Consider the following 25,890-nt stretch of genomic DNA (forward strand, 5'->3'; position numbering starts at 1 on the left):
TCAGTATGAAAAAATGGCCCATCAATTTGTATGAAAGACGTTAGTCAACCGACCTAACGACAGAATGATTTTGTAAACAGTCATTGTATCGACCATAGAATTTGCAAAATGTTGACTGCACATGAGATCATTGATACCCTTATATCATCAACTTATTTGTTCGTACATATAACATGCTCTTGTGTATCGAATCACCAGGCAGACACAAACCCAATAAAAGCAAGTTTGTAGATGAAAATGAGAACATTTGCTTGCTTCACTCTTATTAAAGAAGCAGTTGTCTATGATGTCAAATAGTCTGGATTTTTTATCTATCATGGGGACTGGTTGTTAAAAGTGTTGAAAAATCAACATTTCTTATTTATTTACTATCATTCCACTATCACCTTCTTAATGTGTTTATGTATCCAAATGTATTCGATACGCAACAGCATGCTCTGAGAGGAAGGGTACTGGCAAATAAGTAGATCTTCCATGAATTTCAACAACCTCGATTAAAGTCAGAATTCGCAAATTTTATATGGGCGTTATAATGTCATAGTTTGCAAATACAATCTATCATTAGGTTATATTATTGCTTGCATTTTTTCATACCCATTGTTAGGCTATTGTTTAGTACTAAAATACTCCGTCTACCGGATCAATACATAGAGCTCGTGGCGGGTGTGACTGATCGACAGGGAATGCTTACTACTCATAGGCATCTGATTCTGAGTTTCCAGGGGTCTGTGTTTTATGTCTTGTTCACAAATTTGTATTTTTTTGATAATTTTGAGGTCATTCACTGTTATTTCCACCTTTTTTTTTTCATTTTGGTTGAAAATTACGTATACCGGTATATTTTGTAAAGAAAATTCAGTCGGTTGATCTAACCTGTGCCTCAACCTATAAACTATCGTGAAAAGGGCTACTTCTTTTTCAATTATTTCAATTCATAGAGAAAGATTACCAAATATCAGATATACACTAGTAGTATTTTAACTAGACCGTATGCCCTTGTCATTTCTGATTTCATTTCATGTATTTTGATAGTCGTAGGACATCAAAAATTTTTGTATAATGAATTAATGAAAAGTAAACGAAAAAGGGTTGAAATTATTGAATAACCATACCAAATTAGGTGTCATGTTTTTTAACTGTGGGGTGCATTAGGTATGGGGAGTCTTAATAACATACAAGGGCTAAAGCTGTGGTGTAAAATTAAAGTAGCTCTCAATTCTCAGGCTGGGTATAGTATCCACTAAGTACGAATCTGATTATATTTCCCCTTTTTTGTTAAGTTTTGTAGATTGCCCTTTCACTGGTATATAAAAATACTAGTATTGTCTATGGTGAATATACATGTATGTGAAACGTTCGCTATATATAAGTGAAAAATGGTACAATATTGATTGCATATTAATTAAAGCTTTCTTTTTTGCGGATTAGAAATGAAATAAAATAAAATGATTTTGCCATAGATCTTTAGAAAATTCGAAACCTTCCTTTCTTAAGTGCTACTTGTTTAGTATGAATTGACCATTTCGAACTGAACATGTATCAGTTTTTATGTTAATCTCAAGAATGAAAATATATTCAGTGAACAGCTTAGTAGAAAGAAAATTCAGTTTAAGTTTGTTTTTGGGGGTGGGTGGGGAGTTGGGACTGCAATTAAACAAGAGTTCGTTGACAAGCAAAAAGACCAAAGATAGGTCAACAGAGTGGCGTTCTTTAGCTCTGTTTCCTATTCGTATGTATTGAAGGAAACAGTCACCCCGCGCCCCCCCCCCCCCTTCACTTGGTTCCTACGGACATGGTGGAATTTAAATATATACATACGTTATATATATGAGTAATTTTTGAATCAATTAATCATAGCTGTAAACGTCAATTTAATTTATATGTGTTTTTATGCTGTTGAATTTTGACCCGGTTTTATGATCAAATTTCAACGATCCGGCTGAATTTTCAGCCGGATCGTTGGGTCTGAATTCAACGCTGATGGTCTCAATATTCAACGTTGGAAAAAGACCCCCCGGGTCAGTTTTCAACACGGGTCAAAATTCAACGTTACACCGGGGCTTCAAACCATCTATAAAAATGAATCCGATGACGTTATGACTCATTATATTTCAGAAATTAATCAATTCTGTTGTTTCGTTTTCTATTTGTTGACATCCATATTCTGAGTTTTTTATCGTCTGCAACACTAGCTAAGACTTCCTGGTCACGTGGGTGGAAGGCAACAGCACTCACACCAGTGTGATGGTATAACCTGGAAACGATTTCATGCGAGTGACGATCCCATAAGAAAACAACATCCGGCTCGGATTCACTGAGAAGGAAACAAAATAACATGAAAACATAAAATCATACAAACAATTGTAAACATAAGATTGCAATATGAATTTTATCAATGTATACTATAGGCTTTAACCAATGACTGTAAAATTAATACTTTGCAACGAGGTCATCAGACACACTAGGAAAGAAGTAAGATATTGTTAATGAATCGTCTGCAGGTTTGGGGTCACAAAATAGGTCCGGCTGTTCTTCGGTGTTTTCCAGGCTGATAACCATGGTAACGACATCCTTCTCGTGTGTGACATAGCTTCCATCAGTTGAAAGTCGTCTCAAATTGTATACCACATACCTTTCAACATTGATGAAGCCACATAACTTTGAATGTTTTAATTTTGAATTACATTATAGACAACTTAGTATAACTTTGACAAAATTAGGATTGACCAAAGATGATTACCCGATAGCATTTCCAAAACCTTAATTATAACTTATACTTCTAAGAAAAATCTCATTTAATTAATATTTCGAAGAATTCCTCCTACAAATAATTTTATATCCAAAATGTTTGAACGTGAGTGATGGATAAGAGGCACATTTGATTTTATCAATAAGTTCGAAATAGAGCCCTATATTTTAAAAAATAAGTTCGAAATAGAGCCCTATATTTAAAAAAAACCACACTTACTCAGTATGTCATAACATGTAGTTACCTGTGATTAGCTGACAGCTGAACTCCTAGACACGCACTATTTGTTAAAACAGTTTTGATTGGCTCCATCAGCAAGGTTTCTAACGAATCTAAGCTAACTTTATAGAAGACTGCTCCATTTCCACCAGATTGATATAGTCTCTGTATGTAGAGCGCTATAACCTTCACGTCTGTGGTAGAGCTGGCTTTTGGTTCATTTGAAAAACCCTGATTCCACTCTGACCAATCTATGACTTTAACAAAATCAGGATCGATCCCCACTTGCTCCATTTTCAAAAGTTTTTTAGTATCTACATTTTGTTTTGAGAAATAGTCCGGGATACGGAGATCCGATGAGAGACAGTCATCTTCATCCAAGATGCCTTCGTAAAACTTAAATGGAATGCCATATTAAAAAGTTTGAAAATGTCATCCTTCGTGAACATGAATTCATTCAAAAATGAATCCCATGCACTTAAACAACAGTTACAGTGCAAAAAAAGTCTCACCTTGCAAGCGATTAATTCCACATCATACGGAGGGAAAAGATCGGATTTATATACATTCAAGAATGTCTCATTGTTCAGCCAAGTTCCTCTGAAATGACGTACTCCGGAATATCTGGCTGCCACGATATACATCGCTTCTAAAGGGAAAAGAGGCAAACATATAAATATTATACTACTGATGTGTACCGATATTGTTATAATGATGTTTTAGAGTACTGAATGTATCGGTATTCCAGTGATATTTATGGTATGAAGCAAGGGACGAACCGATATTCATTTGATAGTTTTGCTTTTGAGTATTAGCTGAACCGGCAATTTTATATTAATCATGGTATAAATTTTGAATTTACTAGATAAAGTAAATGCAAAATTTACACGATATATTTACGAGATATAATTCGGAGCATTGGATGTACCGATATTCTTATGATGTTAAGGTATGGAGTATTACATATTCTGATATTCTTATGATGTTAAGGTATGGAGTATTGCATATTCTGATATTCTTATGATGTTATGGTATGGAGTATTACATATTCTGATATTCTTATGATGCTATGGTTTAAATTATTGGGTGTACCGATGTTCTTATGATGATATGGTTAAGAGTGTTGAATGTACCGACATTCTTACGATATTATGAATCAGAGCATTGCATATACCAATACTCTTTTGATGAAATGTGAAAATAACGAACAGGGATTCTCGAAAGTCCATATACACAATACAAATTATAGCAAACACGGCCCTCTGAAAATAGAGTTAGGATCAGGTGCCATGGAACAGTAAGTATCTCCTCTCGACCGGCCACACCCGCAGTGTGCGTCTTGTCATGATCGAATAAACAGAAAAATGTGTAAAAATAATGGCCTAACAATTTGTATTAAAGACGACAGTCAACATTTGACTTAATGAAAGATGATATTTGCAAACAAGATCATTGTATTGACCATAAAATTTGCAAAATGTTGACTTTAAACATTATTGACACCCTTGTGTCATCAACTTGCTTGTCAATAGTCTGCCTCGTTTTTAGAAATTGTTCTTACATAGAGCATGCTCTTGCGTGTCGAATCAATGAGAAACTCGAGCATCTTTTTAATATATACCTCGTGAATACTTTCGAGTAGAATCAGAATGTTTTTTAAACAAAATAAGTTTGCAGAAAACCAATGACAAGGTTTGTGAATTTACGAGTTCCATTTTTATTTAAGAAGCAGTTTTCTATGATGTCGAAAGTCTGGTTTTTAATTTATCGTGGGGAATAGTTGCATAAAGTGTTGAAAAGTCGTACGTTTTGGTGCTATGAATTTTGGTAAAATTTTGTGATTTCAAATTTTCTAAACGTTCTTTGGATCCACATCTGATAACCACCACTTCTCTAATATATTGTTGAACAGTACACCTTAAGTTTCGGTAGGTAGTATTGGATGTACCAATATTTTTAAGATGTTATTGTATAGAGTATTGCCTGTAACGATACTATTCGCCTTCGCTAGCCAATGTCAGGGGATATACGAATTGGGCACTTGGCTAGCGAAGACGGATACTCTTACGATGTTATGGTTAGGGCTGTGTATTGAGCAAAATATTTCGATACGATATGATATTTTATAAAGCGATAGGCGATATATTGGATTATTTATTAAGTCTTTCAAAAATGTCTTGTAAATGACATTTAATGCATAAATTTGATAAAAACTGGGTGAGTCTAAATTAACATGTTAAAATATAGTTATCTGCGTATTTTGTAATAGTTATTTCAGATGTGCTATCTCCTTAATGTTTATTTCATTATTGACCGGTTTTAATTCAAAACAGTTAAAAATAATATTAGGTAACTGAAATTCCCAACTTTTTTTTATAGAATTATAAGGAAAACTGCCTGTGCGATACGTATTGGAAGTTATTTTTTCGATACGATACATTCCTGAATATCGATACGTATTGAATATTCGATATATTGACACAGCCCTAGTTATGGTACAGAGTATTACATGCACCGATATTCTTTTCTTGGTTTATCTCAATATCAATGATGAAACTATTGGTCTCCGGTAGTGAAATAATGCCCCTGACATACAATGAGCAAGGTGAAATGTTGAACCCCCTACACTACATCATAATTGGTAATAAAAATTTTCAAAAACATAATAACTGAGACTATAAGACATACTGTTTTACCCCTTTCGATGGAAAGCACAGCTACAGCACTTTGAAAGTCGATGTTTCTGCCGGTAGAGTGGACAAGAAGATGTGTTTCTGCATCGTTAAACTCAACGTAATTCACATAACCATCTTCATTTGTAATTTTCTTAGAGTGAAGCAATACTGTATCAATCCCATATTTCCAAATCTGCAAAATATCGCGATTAAAAAAGCTGAGATATTGAAACCAAAGCCTCGATCTCGATCAAGTAATCGCTAATTAAATACTTTTATTAATGAAACTGAAAAATATAAAAGATTTAAGTTTAAATTACAAATAAAGACAGCAGAACGCCTACACTTACATTTACAATACCGTCTGCACCACATGTAGCAATAAGACATCCACTGTTTGAAAAGCAGACGTTGTAGACCTCGTCCACGTGACCTGTGCATGTTTGGTGCAGATGCACTGGAACGTGACAAGTTAGACGTTTTAGCTCCAACTTCCAACTATCTTCCTTGCGCAGGTACTGACGTCCAAGTCTTTTGAAAGTCAGATTTTTCCACAAACTTTCATCATGAGCAACTCGATACCAATTCTAAAACAAAAACGCATAACGAAAAATTAACGAAAAATTTTGACCCGATAATTCATTTTTTCAAAATTGAATACCGAGACCAACGATGTGGAATTTAGACCCTAGCCCGTTGAAAATTGAGACGTATCGTGGAATTTCGATCATCAAACGGGATCTAAATTCAACAGCATTAAAACAAATCATAATGAATTGATGTTCACAATTATCATTTATTTGTTTAAAAATTATATACTTTTGGATTTATACATGTATTTTGCTTAATTATTTTCTTTAGATTCAGGGTTCGAAATTCACTATATAGAACTCGCAAAACGCGAGTTAGAATTCCCAAATTGCGAGTTAAAAATTAGGTAACTCGCAAAAACTTGCGAGTTGATTTTTTTGCATTGATACTGTAGCAGAATTATATAATATGACAGAACACAATGCTTTTGATTTAAATCAGTAATTTAACTAAAAGTCACACTGTAGTTGTATTTTGTGTATTGTACAGTAGTTACTTTTTCCTTAAGTTACATGTATTTAATTTATATAAATTTAACTTTATATGAAAATTGCGAGTAGTCTTATAAAATTCCGAGTTCACTTTCTTGGTACTCGCAATTATTTGCGAGTTGTAATTTTAGGGAGTTTCTAACCCTGAGATTAATATGAACATTTTTCTGTCTGACAATACTTTAAATAATTTGAAAAAGACATGCTGGATGGATCCCTTGTAGATAACTATGGAGACGAGAAAAACAGATATTTGGAGAAACCATATTTGTCAAATGTATAAAATAAATAAATAAGCATATTAAGACATTCCTGGAATGATTATTATTACTTCAGAAATTGATCCAAACATATTCGACGTACATCTTGTGCGATCATGGTGATTTCGAAATCAAAACTTTTCTCAGTCCTAAGACAGTGCAAGCCGACAAGTTTTTTTAAATTGTAGGACTATATACTAGTATCATTAGCTACATTTCCCTGAATTTCATGTTCATCTCTAGACTACATACTTCGTGCCTTGATCATGACAGGAAGACAGGAAGTAGAACGAAGTATGAGAAATAAATAATTAGTACTAAATGCATGTAACATAAATTCATCGCCAGACCAGAAAAGATTTTTTTTATGTGAAGCATCGTACATTGAATCCTTCTGCTTTATATACAAATCTCTTTGCTATGCATTATTTTACATGCCTCTCGGGGACCCTTCTGTATCAACCTCCAGACTGAACACAGGTTAAAACTGAAGTTAGGATCAATACACAACAGGGTCAATTTGTTGGGGTCATAAGTTCCAAGAAAAAAATGACCCCGTGTATAAATATCACGACTTTTCGTCTCAATTTCCAACGGAGAGAAAGAATACCCCCAGTTCAATAATGATTCCAGTTAGTTTTCAATCCAGTAACGATCTAGGATTTTTTTTTATATCAAAACTGGTTATTAAATAGGCATTCTTAGTACTAAACAAGATTAATAAAGATGCAAATTGTCAACCACTATGTATATACAAGTACTCCTCAGTACAAATAATCAAGTTTTTAATAAAATTTATGACCTGACATCATTCAACTCCTAATTATAACGATTAAATTTGAGAAGGGACGTACCTTTGCTTTATATTTATATGAATAACAAATGCCTGGCATATAAACTATTTTCACGACCATAACAAGAGTGATATAAGAACAAGAAAGTTACAGATCCAACTGATAGTATTTATCGTCATGTTTTCTTTGGTGTGTACACAATGTAAAAATGATCTTACCTTGCAAGTTCTGGCAGCATTATTTAATTCTTGTACATTTAGAAAGGAGAAAAATGTCAATAAAATTGGATCCGTCAGGTCTTTCCACGGGTCTTCCATTTCACTTGGAATCAAAGAAAGATAACTCTAATTATGAATAAAAACAACAAATAGCAACCAAAACAAACCTAAATTGTGTAAAAAGAAAAAAAAGAAAGGAAACACAGTATAACGTTTACTCTTACTCGACTAACTTCCATCCTGATTCATTTGCCTGTCCTAATATGTGGTTATATTTTGCATTTTGAAAGCTTTAGCTTTTCCGTGGACAACGTTCGGTGGCTATAAATAATTAGATCTCGCTTTGAAACGACTTCCTGTGACAAGTTAAACAAATATTAACAAGAGGCCCAAGGGCCTTAACGGTCACCTGAGAACAACAATTTAGAGGTAAATGAAGCTTTGTTGCCCACAAGCAAGAAAAATAGTATGATTAAGACCAAAATAATTGCATGATCTAGTACAGGGCTAGAAATAATCATTTTTTTCACTGGCCACTCGGGCTATCACTTAAATTTTTTACTGGTCAACTTAGTATTTTCACTGTCCCATTGGGCCAGTAGATTTTTAAAAGATTGGCCCAAAACCATAATAATAATAGTAATATTTTGTTTATATTGTGATACTTCACAGTAACAACTTAATGACAGAAATTGGACACACAACCCTGTCAAGTTAACTAGCCCGACCATGAATAAATTTTGTTATGCATTAAAAAAACACTGACCCAAAGGGCACATGCACTCTACAATGTACTAGCCCAGATTCAAAATTTACTGGTCCCAGACCAGCGGGCCATCAATTATTTCGAGCCCTGTAGTATCTAATAGTGATATACCGATTAATCGATTAAATCGATTATCTAATCGAAATGGCCTCCGATTATAGGTAATCGATGATAATTTTGATAATCGATTAATCAAAATATTAATTAAAAAGCAAATTATTCCTATGATTTTTCATCCATTCTTCTCTGAATTTAACTAAATCCTAAATAATAATATAATAAATGAATTCAATGATACAAAAATATATCAAATATCAAGTATTTAGAAATCACTCCATAATTTTTACCAATTTATTCTTAATTGAAAAATGAACAAATTTAATACTTGAAATCCATCGATTATTTATCGATTATAGTGCATCCGATTATTCCAATAATCGATTATGTAAAAAATTCCGATTTCGCATCACTAGTATCTATCTATCTTTCCCCCATTTATTACCATGCAGACTTTTAACAAAATATCTATGTTTTAACCTCATATTATTACCTCTCACATTGGCCTCGATTGGCCTTTGAAGAACATTTAAAAAGATAAGTTATTTTTGTTTCACTTTTATTGATCTATTATTTCCAAGTCTACCTGATCATTAAAACTATGAAAGTACTTTTTGTATTATACAATAAATGTTCTTAAATAAATCTCTTATTCTATTAACCTTTCAAATACATTATCTACAGTGATTAATTATCAAAGGTGAATGGCAAGGAGGAATAACTTCACTCAGTAGAATACAAATTAATAGAGTCCTTGCCAGACCAGATCACTTGACTAAATGGTCCAGATGTTCAAAATTCTGATAAAAATAGCCTTGCTTATTAAAACTTTTACTCTATTTGCCTCCAATATGCCAAGGAGCAGAGAAGATTTTCGAAGAAATAATGCATTTTCACAATAGATTTAACACTAGCCCTACCCTAACACCAGAACCCATGACCCAGGGTCTTGAAATTTAAGATTTGGAAGAGGTACCCTCATCATCATAACTATGCAATTAGTTGAAGATTTTCGAAGAATTCACACATTTTCACTATATTATCAATAGAGCCCCCCCCCCCCCCCTTCAGAGAAACAACAGAACTCCTGGGATCAAAAGTTTTAAAAATTTTGTAAAACCATCCTCGCTCATCATAACTATACACTTGTTTCTTTTCTTTATAACCAGGAGTGAAAAAATATTTTGAAAGATATTATGAATTTTCACTACATAATCAATAGAGCCCCCACCCTTTCACCAGAACCCCTGACCCTTTCACAATTTCGGAAGAGGCATTCTTGCTTATCATAACCATGCACCTCCTTTGTTTAAATATACCCAGGAGCAGAGAAGAAGATTTTCACTATATGATCTATAAAGCCCCACCCTAGCATCAGAACCTCTGACCCTGGGGCCATAAATTTCACAATTTTGGTAGAGGGCTTAAATAAATGCTTATTACAATCATGCCAACAGTTTGACTGCTTGATGTCTAGGAGTAAAGAAGATTTTTAAAGATTGCATTAATTTTGTTGGTTTTAGCCCCACCCCTCAGGCCCCAGGGGGGCAGGTACCATGAAGTTCACAATTCTTGTTCTCCTTCAACCGTCGATGCTATATGCCAAAATTGGTTGAGAGGTTTTAGAAAAGAAGCTGAAAATGTTCAAATGTTAACGCACGACGACAGACAAAAACGGATAGCAATAGGTCAATTGAGTGACTCAGGTGACCTAAAATGCAATCAAATTATGATAAAAGCCAACATGTAATATTGAAACTTTCTTCATACCTAAAGCTTATTAAATTTGAATAAAATTTGAAAATGTCTGTGTTTTTTTAAATTACAACATGGCCGTAGGAATCTGGGGGGGGGGGCGTGCCCCCCCCCAATAATTTTGCCGATATATAGAATACTATAGAAAACATAACTACTATATGCTTGTGCCCCCTCAATAATAACGTCTGATGACCTTTTTTTTTGCTTGTCAAGGAATTTTGGTAGTTGATAGTGCCCCCAACTGAAAATGTATGGTTGTGCCCCTCAAAGTGAAATTGCTTCCTACGGGCCTGTTACATGTATTATTTTTCCAGGGGTGTCCCCTCCCCCCTAAATTTTCTCAAACATTATTTAAATGACGTCTTGAATATTATGCGTGGTACATGTAGGAACACATTGATGCTGTACATAGATAAATTTAATACTACTATGCATGATAATCTAAAGAGAGAAATTACATGTTTTCAAGATAGATATAGGGTGGTTGACAGAGTGCGTGAACATTAAATTTACAGAGAGTGGTCAACAATGCTGTTTTGATTCTGGGAATGAATTCGAACACATGGCTTTGTCGATCTTTAGGTATGTATGTAACAGACAAAGTAATTACTTACAGATATGCTTCTGGTTCAAGCGCGTGGCGTGGAAAGGTGATCCATTTTTAGATGTGTACGCATGTATCATGTTTATCGTTCATCAATCTCTTCTGTTGCATCCTCTTCGTTGCACATGCGCAATGGACACCTGTGGCGATGATTTTGGCAAATATCTTTGATCTCCCACAAAAACATCTTTAAAATGGGGTGGATTTGATAATAATTTTATCTGAGAGCCGTAAGTATTAATACGTTTAACCAAACTTTACTAATATCTGTCAGTTTCTTTAACCCTAATAGATCTTATCACTGCAAACCAGTAGACTCCATAGTTCCCTGTAATTAGCAGTATACGCCAGACGGTTCCCTCTGTAACTTCTGTATTTTGAGTTTTCTATAGGAGCAACACTACGTCCATACTTCTTTTGATAGATTTATGCGCCTGTAGATTGTGTCCAATGATTTCTTTGGGATTGGGAGTTTTTTCCTTAATCCACGTAATTTGTGATGGAGCAGACATTTGTTAAAACTCTACATCAATGTCATCTGCAAAATATCTTAAATATCGAACGGACCATTGCCGCCCCATCTGTTTTCCTCATTTTCGAGTTTTCTAACAGGACCTGTCGAAGCACCTGCATGTCTGCCCAGCTTCAAATAAATCCCTGTGCTTCTTGCTTAAATATGAATTAAGACAGCCTTCCCCCATGCTAGCTTTACAAGGGCGTAAAGTCGAACCACAGTCGAGATAGGAGAAATTAACTTTATTTGATACCTCTCACGAACTTGAATACGTTCCATGCATGTGCCGACTAAGCATTTTTTTTTTTACTTACATATAATTATTTTTTTAAAGTGTTTCTTGTATCAGATTAAAGTGAAACATTCTTCCGTTTTTTGTATTACAGTTTTATCCAACCTTCACGAAATATGACTCACTATCTAGAAATCTGCCTGTCGAGATAACTAAACACCCTTCATTCACCTCTCTTCAAATCAGAAAAAATGAACCTGTTACTATGACAATTGAATCTTTCTCCTCTCAAAATAGATTTGCACTTAAACCTGGAATTTCATGGCTGTTAACAAGATGCACTCTTTAAGCACCCTTTAAGACTATCTACATGTACATGACCTCTACGTTTCGCACATAGAATGCTATTAAGTTCGATATCAAATATACTAACTAATTCACAAAACAGAGGTCATTAATGAATAAAGTGATAATTGTTTCCCTTTTAGTACAGAAAGTTAAATTTAAAGACCTCACAATAAAAAAATGTCTGAGGAATCGCAGAAATCCAATACAGATAGCCCGGTGCAGTCCTCCTGGTGAGTGACAGCTATTTAAATATGGCTCCTCCTTCAAACCGGTTCGCCTCTCCCCTTATCCTTTTTACCCCCTCAACTTATACTCTTTATACTGTATTATATACCCATGCCGTTTTTCATCACCTTTTTCTCCTTACCATCACTTACTCCGTACAAGGTATTTATATATGCTGCTATGCTGCCATTCAACCCATTTACTCATTACAACTATTTAGTAAGTCGAACAACATGAACAAGATTTCTACAAGTTTATATGAAATTGTATTACTTTTAATCAGTCATTATAAGTATACTTATTTATAACGACAGTGTCAGGATTTTATAACTGGAAAATATTTAGTTTGTGGTCCGACAATATGCTTCCGATACCATATACTGTTCGACAGTCATACAAAAGTTATTCAGTCGTTGCATTATGCTTCCGGTACTATAAAATGACCCATGTTTACTGTCCGACATATATTTAATATACCGAAGTAACACAGGTGTTACATGCTTCCGGTACTTATCCGCTTCCTGTCGAACAATATAGAAAGGCTGACCACCAGAAGGTGCCCTCAGAACTATAAAATAACCCCTGCTTACTGTTTGACAATCTGCCGGGACTATGAAACGACCCCTGCTTATTGTCGGATACTAGTAATCTACTGGGACTATAAAACAACCGCTGCTTACTGTCCAATAATCTGCCGACACTAAAAAACGACCCCCTGCTTACTGTCCAATAATCTGTTGGCATTGTAAAACGACCCCTGCTTGCTGTCAAACAAGCTGTTGGCACTGTAAAACGACCCCTGCTTACTGTCCAACAATCTGTCGGCATCATAGAAAGGACCCCCGCTTACTGTCCAACAATCTACCGGCACTATAAAATGACCCCTGCTTACTGTAACACAATGTACTAAAGTAAACAGCCGTAATACATGCTACCGGTACTATAAAATAGACCCTCGTTTACTGTCCAGTAATATAACCATTACATGCTTCCACCAGTACATAATGAAATTTGTTAACTGTTTGATAGCATACAAAAGTAACACAGACGTAACATATATGCTTCTGGGACTATATTATCCCTGTTTAAAATCGGTGTCCATAACGTACTACACTTGTATTCAATTTGATAAGTCTTGTTCGCTATTTTGAACTATATAATACCAACTGTTTGTCCTATAGGAACAAAATTATCCACTGATTGTTGTAAGGGTATTTGTAACTTCCAAGATTATGTACTATTCATCAATTAGTACTTTTGTTCGGCAGTGTTGTTTTTCACTCGACACTGTTGTCAAAAACATGTACTATTTGTCACTCGGCACTGTTGTTCAGAACATGTACTATTTGTCACTCGACACAGTTGTTCAGAACATGTACTGTTTGTCACAAGACACTGTTGTTCAGAACATGTACTGTTTGTCACAGGACACTGTTGTTCAGAACATGAACTATTTGTCACAAGACACTGTTGTTCAGAACATGTACTGTTTGTCACAGGACACTGTTGTTCAGAACATGTACTGTTTGTCACCGGACACTGTTGTTCAGAACATGAACTATTTGTCACAAGACACTGTTGTTCAGAACATGTACTGTTTGTCACAGGACACTGTTGTTCAGAACATGAACTATTTGTCACAGGACACTGTTGTTCAGAACATGTACTGTTTGTCACAGGACACTGTTGTTCAGAACATGTACTGTTTGTCACTCGACATTGTTTTTAGAACATGTACTATATGTCACTCGACACTGTTGTTCAGAACATGTACTATTTGTCACAAGACACTGTTGTTCAGAACATGTACTGTTTGTCACAGGACACTGTTGTTCAGAACATGTACTGTTTGTCACTCGGCACTGTTGTTTAGAACATGTACTTTTTGTCACTATACACGGTTGTTCAGAACATGTACTGTTTGTCACTCGACATCGTTTTTAGAACATGTACTATTTGTTACAAGACAGGACGGTCTTTCAGAACATGTACTATTTGTCACAAGACACTGTTGTTCAGAACATGTACTGTTTGTCACTCGACATCGTTTTTAGAACATGTACTATATGTCACTCGACACTGTTGTTCAGAACATGTACTATTTGTCACTCGGCACTGTTGTTTAGAACATTTACTTTTTGTCACTATACACGGTTGTTCAGAACATGTACTGTTTGTCACTCGACATCGTTTTTAGAACATGTACTATTTGTCACAAGACAGGACGGTCTTTCAGAACATGTACTATTTGTCACAAGACACTGTTGTTCAGAACATTAACTATTTGTCACAAGACACTGTTGTTCAGAACATGTACTGTTTGTAACAGGACACTGTTGTTCAGAATATGTACTATTTGTCACAAGACACTGTTGTTCAGAACATGTACTATTTGTCACAAGACACTGTTGTTCAGAACATGTACTATTTGTCACAAGACACTGTTGTTCAGAACATGAACTATTTGTCACAGGACACTGTTGTTCAGAATATGTACTATTTGTCACAAGACACTGTTGTTCAGTTCAATTTGTATTTATTATTTATAATGAATTTTAATAAGTAGGAGAGCATGTACTAATGATTCACAATGAAAGTAAGATAATTTTCAAAAGTTAAAAAAAATAATGAAGAATATAATTATCCAAATAATAAGTTTTAGTAAGCTTATAAGCTTAAAATTTTTTCAAGCTTACAGGTTAAAAAAAAATTGTACTGACTAAAATGGTGTAGTGCTTCACCAGTAATATAAGAGGTCTGAGTACCTCTCATGCATACATCTGAATTAGTTCCATCTTGTTCCATATTTCCCCCCTCCTCTGTAAGGTGCTAGTGCACCAGTATTACCATGGGTCTGAGTACCCCTCATGCATACATCTGAATTAGTTCCATCTTGTCTTACATTCTCCTCTGTAAGGTTAGTAGCACCGTGTATATCTCTCGACTGGTGACTTTGGTCATTCTCTCGGAGGCGGACTGTATTTGATATTAACCCTGTTACCTTTGGCAGTTTATGATTGTAGAGGCAGCAGGTGACTGGGATATGGTTGTTTATCTCCCCAAGTACTGAATCACGCAGTATGAAGTGTGAGTACTTCGTGGTTGAACTCTTTAGAAAAGAAAACTTTTTGTTTTATGTAATATTTTAAAGCTCCACAACATTTAAATGTTTATTTTCAAAGATTATAAACTTGTGCGTATCTGAACATCCAAACAGTATTATTTTAACCAATAAGTATATATAATTAAACGATCAATTACAAAATTTACAACAGAATATGCAAGTCTGTGCGTTTTACAAACAAGTTGCAGATGCAGTGCTCATTGATATGAATTGGAAAATATCTACTATGCCTCAGCTTCTAAACATAACCATATGTTATGACTGGTAGACAATGAATAAAGGTGACAATAATTGTAGCTAGCCCGGAATTGTGGCATCTTGCACATGTGTATACCTGTTTATATTATGCAAATGAATGAATATAATTACGGACAAGATTTGATAGACGGAATCCAGAGATAAGGATTTTTTTATTTTATGACCCACTGAGAGCCAGTTCCCGAGACCGAACGCATAAGTAGTGAAGATAGCTCACTTGTGTATTCCTCCTAGCTGAGTTCCTATCGTGAAACATCTGCTGTTTTGCAGCTAGCAATTCTATGTCTGTTCACTGTTCAACCGCCATTTTGTTCAAATCTTTCACCATCCAAAATGGCGGCGGGTAGCTGAATCACATTTGCACTGATGGGTTTCTTTGGCGCTTTGTTATTACGATAGCAGGTCTTTGTTGGATTTTCGAGCTCTTTGAAGTTTCCTTTCACATTAACGGTTATCTATCGTTGTTGCCTCTCTAAGTCTGGTATGGACGATTCGGCTGTTATTGAGAAGCTCGGAAAGAAAAGGTTAGTGATTTTTTACTCGACCATGTGGCGCCTTGTTTAATGACCCTGTTTTCTCTGCAACTGGGTTTCAGAATTCGTCAAAATTACCTTCATTAAAGTATTTAATCCATTTTAAGTACAATGATATGTAAGGTTCTTTATTTGAGATCACCGAAATATAAAAGTTAGTTTGGTTACGACACGAAGGAAATTTTATTTTAAAATATAAAGACTGGAAAAAAACCTATTTAAAAACTATTGAAGTGTGGCTGCCAAATCGCAGTCATGTATTCTATTTCAATAAGTTTATGCATTTTCTGCCCTGTTATCATATCTCTATTTGTGCCTGGGTTGTTTTACCTCAGTTGGTTACCAAGGCGTTTTGATAAAATTTCTCTGTAACATTTTGTTCTGGATACAAGGTGCGAAGTTTCACAAAGGGAAATTTTACAAGAATGTCTTTTCTTGGCATATTAAGGTATTTATGTAGAGCTTCACTAAGTGACAGCATTATTCAAGGCATTGCCTAGTGATACATACGAGGATAGTTTTAGATATATTTTTCTTCCACCCACAGTTTATTTTACGTCTTTTTTAGATTTAGTTTATTTTCTTGGCATTTCTGGGTTATGACGTGAGCATCATTAGTCATCTCGCTTTGTCGAAAGCACACTCCATTTCTTCATCTTTTCTGTTGATTTCACATTCATACAATATTCTAAGCCACTTAAGCTAAAACTTTAGGCACTCTCCGTACAACCATGCACATAATTTTATTTTCTGACCAGAAAGTTGTTATCGTGTGTATATACACTGCTTAAATTGAATCAAGATATGTATCTAATGTAGATGAAAAGATTATCTTTTTCCCGCCGCTGCTTCAGCGGTGGATGATTAACAGTGTTATGTCATTAAGGAATTTTGTGGGTAGGATTGCCTTGATTATAAGAATACTGAATGCTTCGTGTTCAGTATAACTGTTTTAGCTTGTTCTTATTGTTCACGAGCAATTGAAATATCTGTGGTTTTGGAATTCTTTTGATCATTGCATTTCTAGGTAAGGGCTTATAATTGTCTTTCATGTTTTATTTCTTTTTTACTAACTATTAGGACTTGAAACGGGAACTTAGTAACTCATTTCGTGAACAAAATATTTCCACAGTAAATTATCACAGACTCCATGCTTTAATAACTCATATTCTGTCTTACGGTTTACTTTTGTCGGAATTCCTCTGTTATAAGTATGACCGAAATAGAAACAATAAGTTATTATTACCAGGTGTTATGGTAATAACTGTAAGACCTGCAGGTCTTTCGTTCGTGCAGACAAAACTCTTTCTGAATGAATTTTTCTTTCAGTAAGATTTCAGTTTATTCGAGTCGTTTTCCTCTTATGTGATATATGACATAGAACACGACTGTGACGTAAGCACAGGAGATAACCCCCTGCTGATATTTAGATAATTGCCACGCTCTCAGCTGCTAGTTTTACACTCACGTGTTCGTAATGACCACATTGTGGAGATTAATGATAATCCTGTGTTAATTAATGATAGAATATTGCCTGATTGGTCTTTTTTTTCTATGATATTTTTTTATTTGTAATAATATGTTTAGAAACAAAAAGGCTACCGACTGGAAGATAACATTACACGCACCGTTTATAAAAAAGCTCATCCTATCTTGAAGAAAATAAGATCTGATGTTATATGCAATATCCACTTCTCTTTTTCTCTCTTTACCCCCTTATAACCAATTCATAATACTATTTAACCAACTTATTTAATATTATCAATATTTCGTAGTAGGGAATGAGTGGGTATAAGTCTAGATATACAAAAACATGATGTTCATCTATGAGTGTATTTTGTTTGTAATTTACTATAGAAAAATGAAAGTTATAAAAGAGAACAGAAGTTAAAATGTGCAAAAGCATGATCTTCAACTACGTCTGTATTATTTGGAAAATATATGAAAACGGAATTTGTGTCGCAAATACACCGCAACATTTAAAATTTAATCATACATTTGTACAAAACTATTAACAAGAATTTTATTCCAACAGAAACATATTGCTTCCGGTTGCTATTTGTAGTTACAAGCAGACGATTAATTATCATGCAGGCAGATGCCTTTATAAGACTTCTTGATTAACGATGCTCAACATGCTTCAACTAGCCTGGATTAACAAATATATAGCTGGAGTACACTTTCTTTCAAATAGCCATCCGAGCAAATTTATCGTTTTATTGTGTGTGAGAGAGAGAAAGATAGAGAGACCTTATATCCATTGATTTCATTATGCTTATAGATACTTCATTATGCTTACAGATACTTGTACAATCAAGAAGTCCTGTGTTGGCTTAATTGTTTCATAAACGTACACATTATAATTAACCCCGTAATCGGCCGCCTAAATGCTGTGGCTCGTGTCAATGTTATATTGACACTACCTGAAAACTTTTGAATAGTCTCACAGGTGCCATGTCTTGCATGTCAGTGGTTGCGTAAAATGAAAAGAATGTTTCGTATTTCTCCAAAGAGTTAGCCTGTGATATTGAACAAAGCATTGCTCTTTTAATTTTAATTTTCTAAAAGGTATGGTTTCGAATCGGTATATGTAAAAGGAAAAGAGATCACATCTCTTTGACATATAACTATGCCAATACGTAAATAGTTTAATTTAAATATACGTTGCATTGAAAATTGATTGACGGATTCTAAAATGCTCTTATACAATATGTCTGATACATAATATCTTTGGATATGCAGGAGGATCTATATACATATGCAAATTTCTTTACTAAAAATTAAAGTGTCCTTTCCTTTTTTCTGCAGGTATCGTCGAAGACAAGAAAGAGAGCGCTACCACACTACCGCCATTGACATTAACCAAATAAACGCCGCCGCAATGTCCGCCTCGACCACCACCACCGCCACCACTTCAACTTCCACCCCCGGGGGTAACAAGCTTGCGCAGGAAATTAACGACGAATTTCTTACATGCAAGATTTGTTTGGAATGCTACAAGAACCCAAAATGCCTCGACTGTCTGCATACTTTCTGCGAACAGTGCATCGATAACCATATCATGAATGAATGCACCTATAAGAAGTATAGCGACTACCGAGAATTTACATGTCCACTATGTCGCAAAAGAACACAACTACCACTAGGTGGCGTCAAGAAACTTCCGGACAACTTCCTTGTTTCGAGTTTGTCAGAGCTTGTTCAGCGACAAAGACCTTCCAAATTTCCATTCTGTGACATCTGCAAGCTTGTCAACAGAAAGCACAGAGAAGCGACTTCAAAATGTTTAGATTGCAACAAGCTACTCTGTAAACAATGTGTAGAAATGCACAAAGAAACGAAAGTCACGAAAAATCACAGCATTTTTGATGTAGAGATTGAAAAAGATATTGAATGCAAAGAACATTCGGAGGAGGTTGTTCGTTTTTACTGCGAACCTTGCGAGGCTTGCATCTGTGTTCTCTGTACGTTCAATGAACATAAGGATCACGAAATCACTCAGTTTTCGGAGGCAGTTGTTAAGTACAAGGAGAATATTCAGTATCTTCTCGACGACTGCAAGGAAAAAATTGCTACATACGACACTCAGCTAGAAGCTTTGTCTAAATGTGAAACCGTCATTCGTAGTACGGAACAAAAGGTTAGAGACACCGCTATCCAATTCATTGCTGATATTCGAACGAAGGAAAAGAAATTGATCGATGATTTACACGAGATCTATGGATCAGACGTCATGGATTATGTCTCAAAAAGAAACGATATGCAGACAAATGTGGATAGCTTAAAGAGCACGTGTAGTCTAACTGAATTGGTTTTAAGAGGCAAAGACATAGAACTTTTGCTTCTCAAAAAGCAAGTTCAAGAAAAATTGTCTGGATTATCAGAGATTGAATTGCGAGAATTGCCAAAAACTGTGGAGAAGAATATCATATTTATTCCAGGAGGGTTAGACATGGGAAGCTTAGAAGACGCAGATAACTCACAGCAAGGGAAAATTCGCAACCAGAGAACGTTTGCAAGTATAGGATCACAAAGAAATGTCCCCGCCGATCCTCCAAAATTTTACCGTACATTTTCGACACAAACGGAAGACGTTTCGGATCCAGAGAAGCCTACTTTCGTAGAGATATATGTACAAACGGATGTTTTCGGAGCTGGAACCAATGGCGAGACTACTGACAAGTCAGTAGAGACGGACAAAGTCGATTTTCAAGACAAAGGGGTCAACACACGATCACGCAGCTTACAGAGTGTATCTGGGATACAGCCAATTCCAAGATCGTCCTCACGTGACGAGAATAACGCCAATGGCGAGACGAACTCCCATGGAGAACCAATGTCTCCTACTACTGCAAGAAGACATAGAAGGCGTCGCGAACGTCCAAAAATCGAAGTCTCTTCCCGACCGACCACTAACCGACCGTCGACACAAGGGGTGATGGTAATGAACTCAGGCGGCGGAGGAGGAGGAGCATGCCCAGTTCTAACCTACAGTAGTAGCATCGACGAGAATTACTTTAGTCCAGAGGGCAGTATCACGTCTCCATGATAAAGGCTTCGCCTAGAGTAGTTTTTATTATGTTTTAGTGTTCTAAGCATCGTTGATAGAAGAGGAGCCAAGGGAATACTTTCAGATTTTCGTAAATTATGTTGTTGTTTAATAGAGTAACAATGTATGTAGCGCCTGAACGTACAGTCATATTTATATAAGCATAGTAGATCGGCATTGACAAATACTCATTTAGTACTCTGACAAAATGTACCCTAGACATAGCACAATGCTAGTAGTTTTTCCATTTGACTGCAGGCCAATGTTCTCTCCGTGTAAAACTTGTGCCAAACCATACACCGATTCCTGTCCATACAAACAACAAAGGGGATGAATAGAACCGTTCTCCATCCAGTGTGTTTTGTTACAACCTTGAAAATTAGTTCAATATCTTCCAATGTATATTTGTACACAGCTATGCAAATTTTCATCCAAAGTTTATTTTGAAGGAAAGAGTTTAAATTGTTATTTTAATAGATGTGATATTTTAGATAATATATTCCATATATTTATGATATATTTTATATTCATCTGCCTCTGTCGTGACCAGTATATGGATTGTCACGTGATCAATATCGTCTGCTTTAAGACTCGTCATACAGATGATATATTTACAAAAATCATCAAAGAATTAGTTGTCAAAACTGTAATTTTAAATCATTTTAGTTCTATAAGAAAGTAGTTAAAGACAGACGATGTTGGCAAATTAATCTTTGGTATTATAGAAAGAACGCTCCATTGTGGACTCTTTTATTTAAACAAATAGGGTTAGTGTGTACTTAGCAACATAGCTTTTACCACTTTTATGATACACATTTAGATGTTAACTTGTTAGAAACTGTTCACAATAAACTTATCTGTGATAGTGCTTTACTTATTAATGGCTCTCCTGGGCTTCAAAGAATTTTCCTCGTCGTCGGAGTGTCCTCTGTATCCTAACTTTCTTCAGAACTTCAGGCCAGTTTTAACCAAACCTGACAAAAAACAAAATTTGGTAGCAATAATTAAACTCTCTTCAAACAATTGGGCATGTCTTATGTTAAGGGAAAGTAATGAAAAAGGGTGAAGATAACCAAAAGTAATCGGTCTCAGAAAAAATCTACAAAAAGTACAAATCTGAGACCAGGGCATAAACACGGACCCCTGGAAATTCCAGAGGTGGGATCAGGTGCCTAGGAGAAGTAAGCATCCCTCGTTGACAGGTCACACCAGCCTTGAACCTTTGTATTGATTAGGTAAACTGAACATTAAGACATATAGCGAAAATAGTTTTATTTTTAAAATCACATAAACAAATCATGACCCCATGCAGAAAAAAAAATATTTGAAGTTTTCTATACAAACATTTTCATGTAGTGGAAATAACGATAAAAAAAAAGAATGGTTGGTCGGGCAGAAAGGAGTTCAAAGTTTTATATATAAACAAACAGGAAAAAATCTTACAGAAAATTATCTACATCCTACAAATTATCAAATGTAGGTATCTTAAATAGTGAAGATGGGATTTCAATATCCTTTACACGTTGGGCCACAGGTTCTAAATTTTATGTAGGAATATTTTTGTTATTCTTTTTTAATCAAAACTATTATCTCCCTCTCAAGATAAACAAAATAGCACATATGTTCAACAGTATAATATCAGGTCTGTGCAAGTAAGTGTAATTTCAGCATCCCCCACTCCAGAGTCAAAATTGTCTAAGCACGAATATTAAGAATTGTCAATCTATTTAGGCACCTGTCCCTCCCTCATTCAAAGTCTAACAAATAATTGTATTTAAAATATTTTTTCCAAGTTCATATCCGATACTACACAGAGTGAAGACAACTATTCCTTCTTTAAATCAGAAAAAAAGAAATATGTTAAAAATCTTAAGGGTTTTAAAATATTAGTTTACGGAGAAACTACGTTCATAAAATGGAATTTTGATATCGTATCTCTGAATATATGAATAAAACGAAAAATTTTCGGAGACGTCTCCCCTCCCCCAAGAGTCAAGACCTCCAGTTAATGTCCAACAAAGCAGGTCAGTGGCAGATTTTTGCGGGGGCACACCCCAACAACCCATTAAGAAAGTCTTGATAAAACTCACATTAAATTTTTGTGAGCTCTATTGTCATTTAAACTTGTAAAAGTTTGCGCCCCATTCTTAACAGTTAAATCACGAATCCTCCGCTTGATGTTTTAACATCTATTAATAATATTGAAGAAACTTATACGTTAGAAATACTTTATCGCATGATAAGGAAGATTATCTACTGAAAGATAATTTTATAACGAAAAACAGATGTGGTCTCCTTCGGAACATGTGTTATTATTACTCTAGATAAAAAATAACATTACTGATTTATTGAAATATTAAATCTCTTTCAATATCAGGGCTTGAGAGATTTTTTAAAATGACATAAATGAAAAATTTTACTGTTTGAATATTTTTTAAATATTACTGAAATGTATGTTGTAACTTAGTATTAAACAAGATTCAACTATCAAAACTGGAATTCCTTGATTCCTACAAGAACAACCCTCAATGAGGTAAACTTTGCTGTAAATCCTATTTCAACATTTCAACAGTCCAGCTGGAGACATCATTTCTGGTGATGTGGTACCGGTATACCACAAAATCATTTTTATGTCACTGAGGTCAATCTGATGTCATATTGCTATGCTACGCACTGCTATTCTTTTCTGTCACTGTTCATTGTCGATTGTAAACTTTTGAACATTTTCAGTTTCCACTCTGAATTTACTGAACCAATATCAACTAATTTTTGTATATAAAGCATCTAAGGACAAAGGCAGACAAATTTTATGGCCCTTGCTCCTGAAGGGTGGGACCAAAACCATCAAAATTATTGCAATAAATGAAGGAATACGTTGTTTAACATCAAAGACAACTGCTTCCTCAATAAAAACGGAACTCAGAAATTTCCATATCTTCTGATTGGTTATCTATAAAATTACTTTGTTAAAAATCACTCTGCTTCTACACACAAGTACTCTGAAGTTGATATCAAAAGGATGCTGGAGTTCTCACTGACTACATTAATGAAGTATTCGGAGACCAGGTCTTCCAACAAATTGTTGGAATTTCGATGGGCAATAATTATGCTCCTTTATTAGCCGACCTGCTTTTATTTAAGGAATAACTGTCTATTTTTATTTTTGGTTTTATGGTGTGATCAAGTGATTGGCTTGCGTGATAATTTGCATAAACGCCGAAGGTGTTTATGCATAAAATAACCAAGCAAGCCAATCGCTTATCATCATCATAGAACAAAAAACTGACAGTTATTCCTTATATTTACATGATTCCGTTCACGTGCTCGATCCTAACCCCGCCCAATTCTCTTTCTCGCTCCGCCCGTGATTTTTTTTACAACGCCTATCGATTAACTAAGAGCCTTATGAAGAAGTAAAGGTTTTAATGATCTGTAGTTTTATCTCGGACAAAGAAATTTGAAATGTAAATATATTCCTATGAAGCAGAATTTATTTAAAAATACTTTTGCATTAGAAGAAGAAACTACTTGCTGTGCCCTTCAACTCTACATTCAGATATATCATTTTATCGTTTAACAGTACTGTAGTGACTTCCATTCATATGTCGACTTGATATATCCCAGTGAACTCGAAATAAAAAAAAACACCAAAGAGCCTGCTACATCTGTTTCATATTTGGATAATTTACTGGATATAGACAATAATGGCCAACTAACAACGAAATTGTAAGATAAACGAGATGACTTCAGCTTTTCCATCGTCATTTTCCTTATTTATGTAGTAATATTCCACTATTACCTGCGTATGGTATTTATGTCCCCCAACTTATCCGATACTCAAGAGCATGCTCTGAGTACGAACAATTTTTTAATCCGAGGCAAGCACCTGACAGATAAGTTGATGTAACAGGGATTTCAACAACCTCGTTAAAAGTCAGCATTTCTTAAATTCTTTCGTCGTTATAATGACCTTGTTAGCAATTATAACCTATCATTGGGTCGTATTTTGGCTGACATGTTTCATATCAATTGTTAGTCCTTTGTATTTGTACTAAAGAACTGCGAACGATAGTATTGTTCTCCCGCCTACCTCCAGGTCAATTTTCGAAGGTTAAGATATTCGAATGATTTTTGATATTTATATTGATATTTATATGGATTTTCATAAAACATTACTTCTTTGGGAAAACAACGAGAGAAAACTCTAAAATTTTAGTAAAACTCGTGTTTTTCACTATAGAAGTCAACGGAAAACGGAAAATATTTTTAAAACATCTCCCTCCCTCCCCCCCCCCCCCCGTGTAACAAAAATTCAATTCATACCAAACCTTTTTGTGTTTCACGGGGGGGGGGGGGGGACATATGTTTATATACAAAAAACGACAAAAATGCTTATTTTTTCAGCAATTTCCAAGTGCTTTACAACTGCAACATTATATTTTATTAATATATATATGCGTAATTTTATATGCATAAAACATAAGAAAAGATTTAAGAAACATTTATTCATATCCAAGACTATTTCAGAATATGGTGATGCTTTATAGCCCGATTTCAGTGGAAAATATCGTCTACCCCCCATATTTCAAGAGCTGGAATTAGGGATATTTTACTATTTAGCACTGGAATTAAAATAATTAATCAATTACCATTGAACTGTTCTTTGTATTAAACAAAGATTTTATGGCCAAATTGTCATCAATATTGAATTAAATGCTTGTAAAATGTAGGCGGGAATCGGGAGTTACCGTGCGTAGTTCTTTGAGTGCAGTATTTACCTGATCAATACCTAGGGCTGTGGGTGTGACCTGATGACACCTGATACCTTTGGAATTTTCAGAGGTTCGTGTTTTATGCCCTGTTTACAGATTTGTATTGTTCATAAATTTTTTGATCAATATTCGTTATCTTCGCTTTTTTTCACT

The 25,890-nt window shown here is 35.0% G+C and overlaps 2 protein-coding genes across 6 annotated transcripts; one reads left to right on the forward strand and one right to left on the reverse strand.

Annotated features, from left to right (window-relative positions):
* Nucleotides 1-2,089: 2,089 nt before the first annotated feature.
* Nucleotides 2,090-11,286, reverse strand: LOC133206186 (F-box/WD repeat-containing protein 5-like). Of its 2 annotated transcripts, XM_061342121.1 has the most exons (9): nt 11,193-11,286; nt 8,222-8,318; nt 7,998-8,100; nt 5,994-6,230; nt 5,665-5,836; nt 3,481-3,617; nt 2,994-3,364; nt 2,438-2,632; nt 2,090-2,314 (listed from the first exon to the last, which is right to left on the reverse strand). In XM_061342121.1, exons 3-9 carry the CDS (start codon nt 8,094-8,096, stop codon nt 2,119-2,121), a joined length of 1,407 nt encoding a protein of 468 aa, XP_061198105.1. In that variant the 5' UTR covers nt 8,097-8,100; nt 8,222-8,318; nt 11,193-11,286; the 3' UTR covers nt 2,090-2,118. The 2 variants fall into 2 exon arrangements, with proteins under 2 accessions (XP_061198105.1, XP_061198104.1); XM_061342120.1 differs by lacking the exon at nt 8,222-8,318.
* A 10-nt stretch (nt 11,287-11,296) lies between these two features.
* Nucleotides 11,297-21,830, forward strand: LOC133206183 (tripartite motif-containing protein 2-like). 4 transcript variants are annotated; one of them, XM_061342117.1, is made up of 2 exons: nt 11,297-11,412; nt 19,225-21,830. In XM_061342117.1, the coding sequence occupies exon 2, from the start codon at nt 19,298-19,300 to the stop codon at nt 20,963-20,965; it is 1,668 nt and encodes a 555-aa protein (XP_061198101.1). In that variant the 5' UTR covers nt 11,297-11,412; nt 19,225-19,297; the 3' UTR covers nt 20,966-21,830. The 4 variants fall into 4 exon arrangements, with proteins under 4 accessions (XP_061198101.1, XP_061198099.1, XP_061198100.1 ...); XM_061342115.1 differs by lacking the exon at nt 11,297-11,412 and adding an exon at nt 16,174-16,407; XM_061342116.1 differs by lacking the exon at nt 11,297-11,412 and adding an exon at nt 16,756-16,864.
* Nucleotides 21,831-25,890: the final 4,060 nt, after the last annotated feature.

Source organism: Saccostrea echinata, unplaced genomic scaffold (assembly GCF_033153115.1).
Source record: "Saccostrea echinata isolate AGI-Se365-2 ecotype Australia unplaced genomic scaffold, CSIRO_AGI_Sech_v1 ptg000054l, whole genome shotgun sequence".
In the NCBI taxonomy this organism is placed as follows: domain Eukaryota; kingdom Metazoa; phylum Mollusca; class Bivalvia; order Ostreida; family Ostreidae; genus Saccostrea; species Saccostrea echinata.

Bases quoted from the DNA above. Each gene is read 5' to 3' on its own strand.
- LOC133206186 (XM_061342120.1), bottom strand. From the start codon at position 8,096: ATGGAAGACCCGTGGAAAGACCTGACGGATCCAATTTTATTGACATTT. The intron at 5,837-5,993 runs GTAAGTGTAGGC...GATATTTTGCAG, and splicing joins GTGCAGACGGTATTGTAAAT to ATTTGGAAATATGGGATTGA. The intron at 2,315-2,437 runs GTATTAATTTTA...TTTCCTTCTCAG, and splicing joins TCTGATGACCTCGTTGCAAA to TGAATCCGAGCCGGATGTTG.
- LOC133206183 (XM_061342115.1), top strand. From the start codon at position 16,367: ATGGACGATTCGGCTGTTATTGAGAAGCTCGGAAAGAAAAG. The intron at 16,408-19,224 runs GTTAGTGATTTT...TTTTTTCTGCAG, and splicing joins GAGAAGCTCGGAAAGAAAAG to GTATCGTCGAAGACAAGAAA.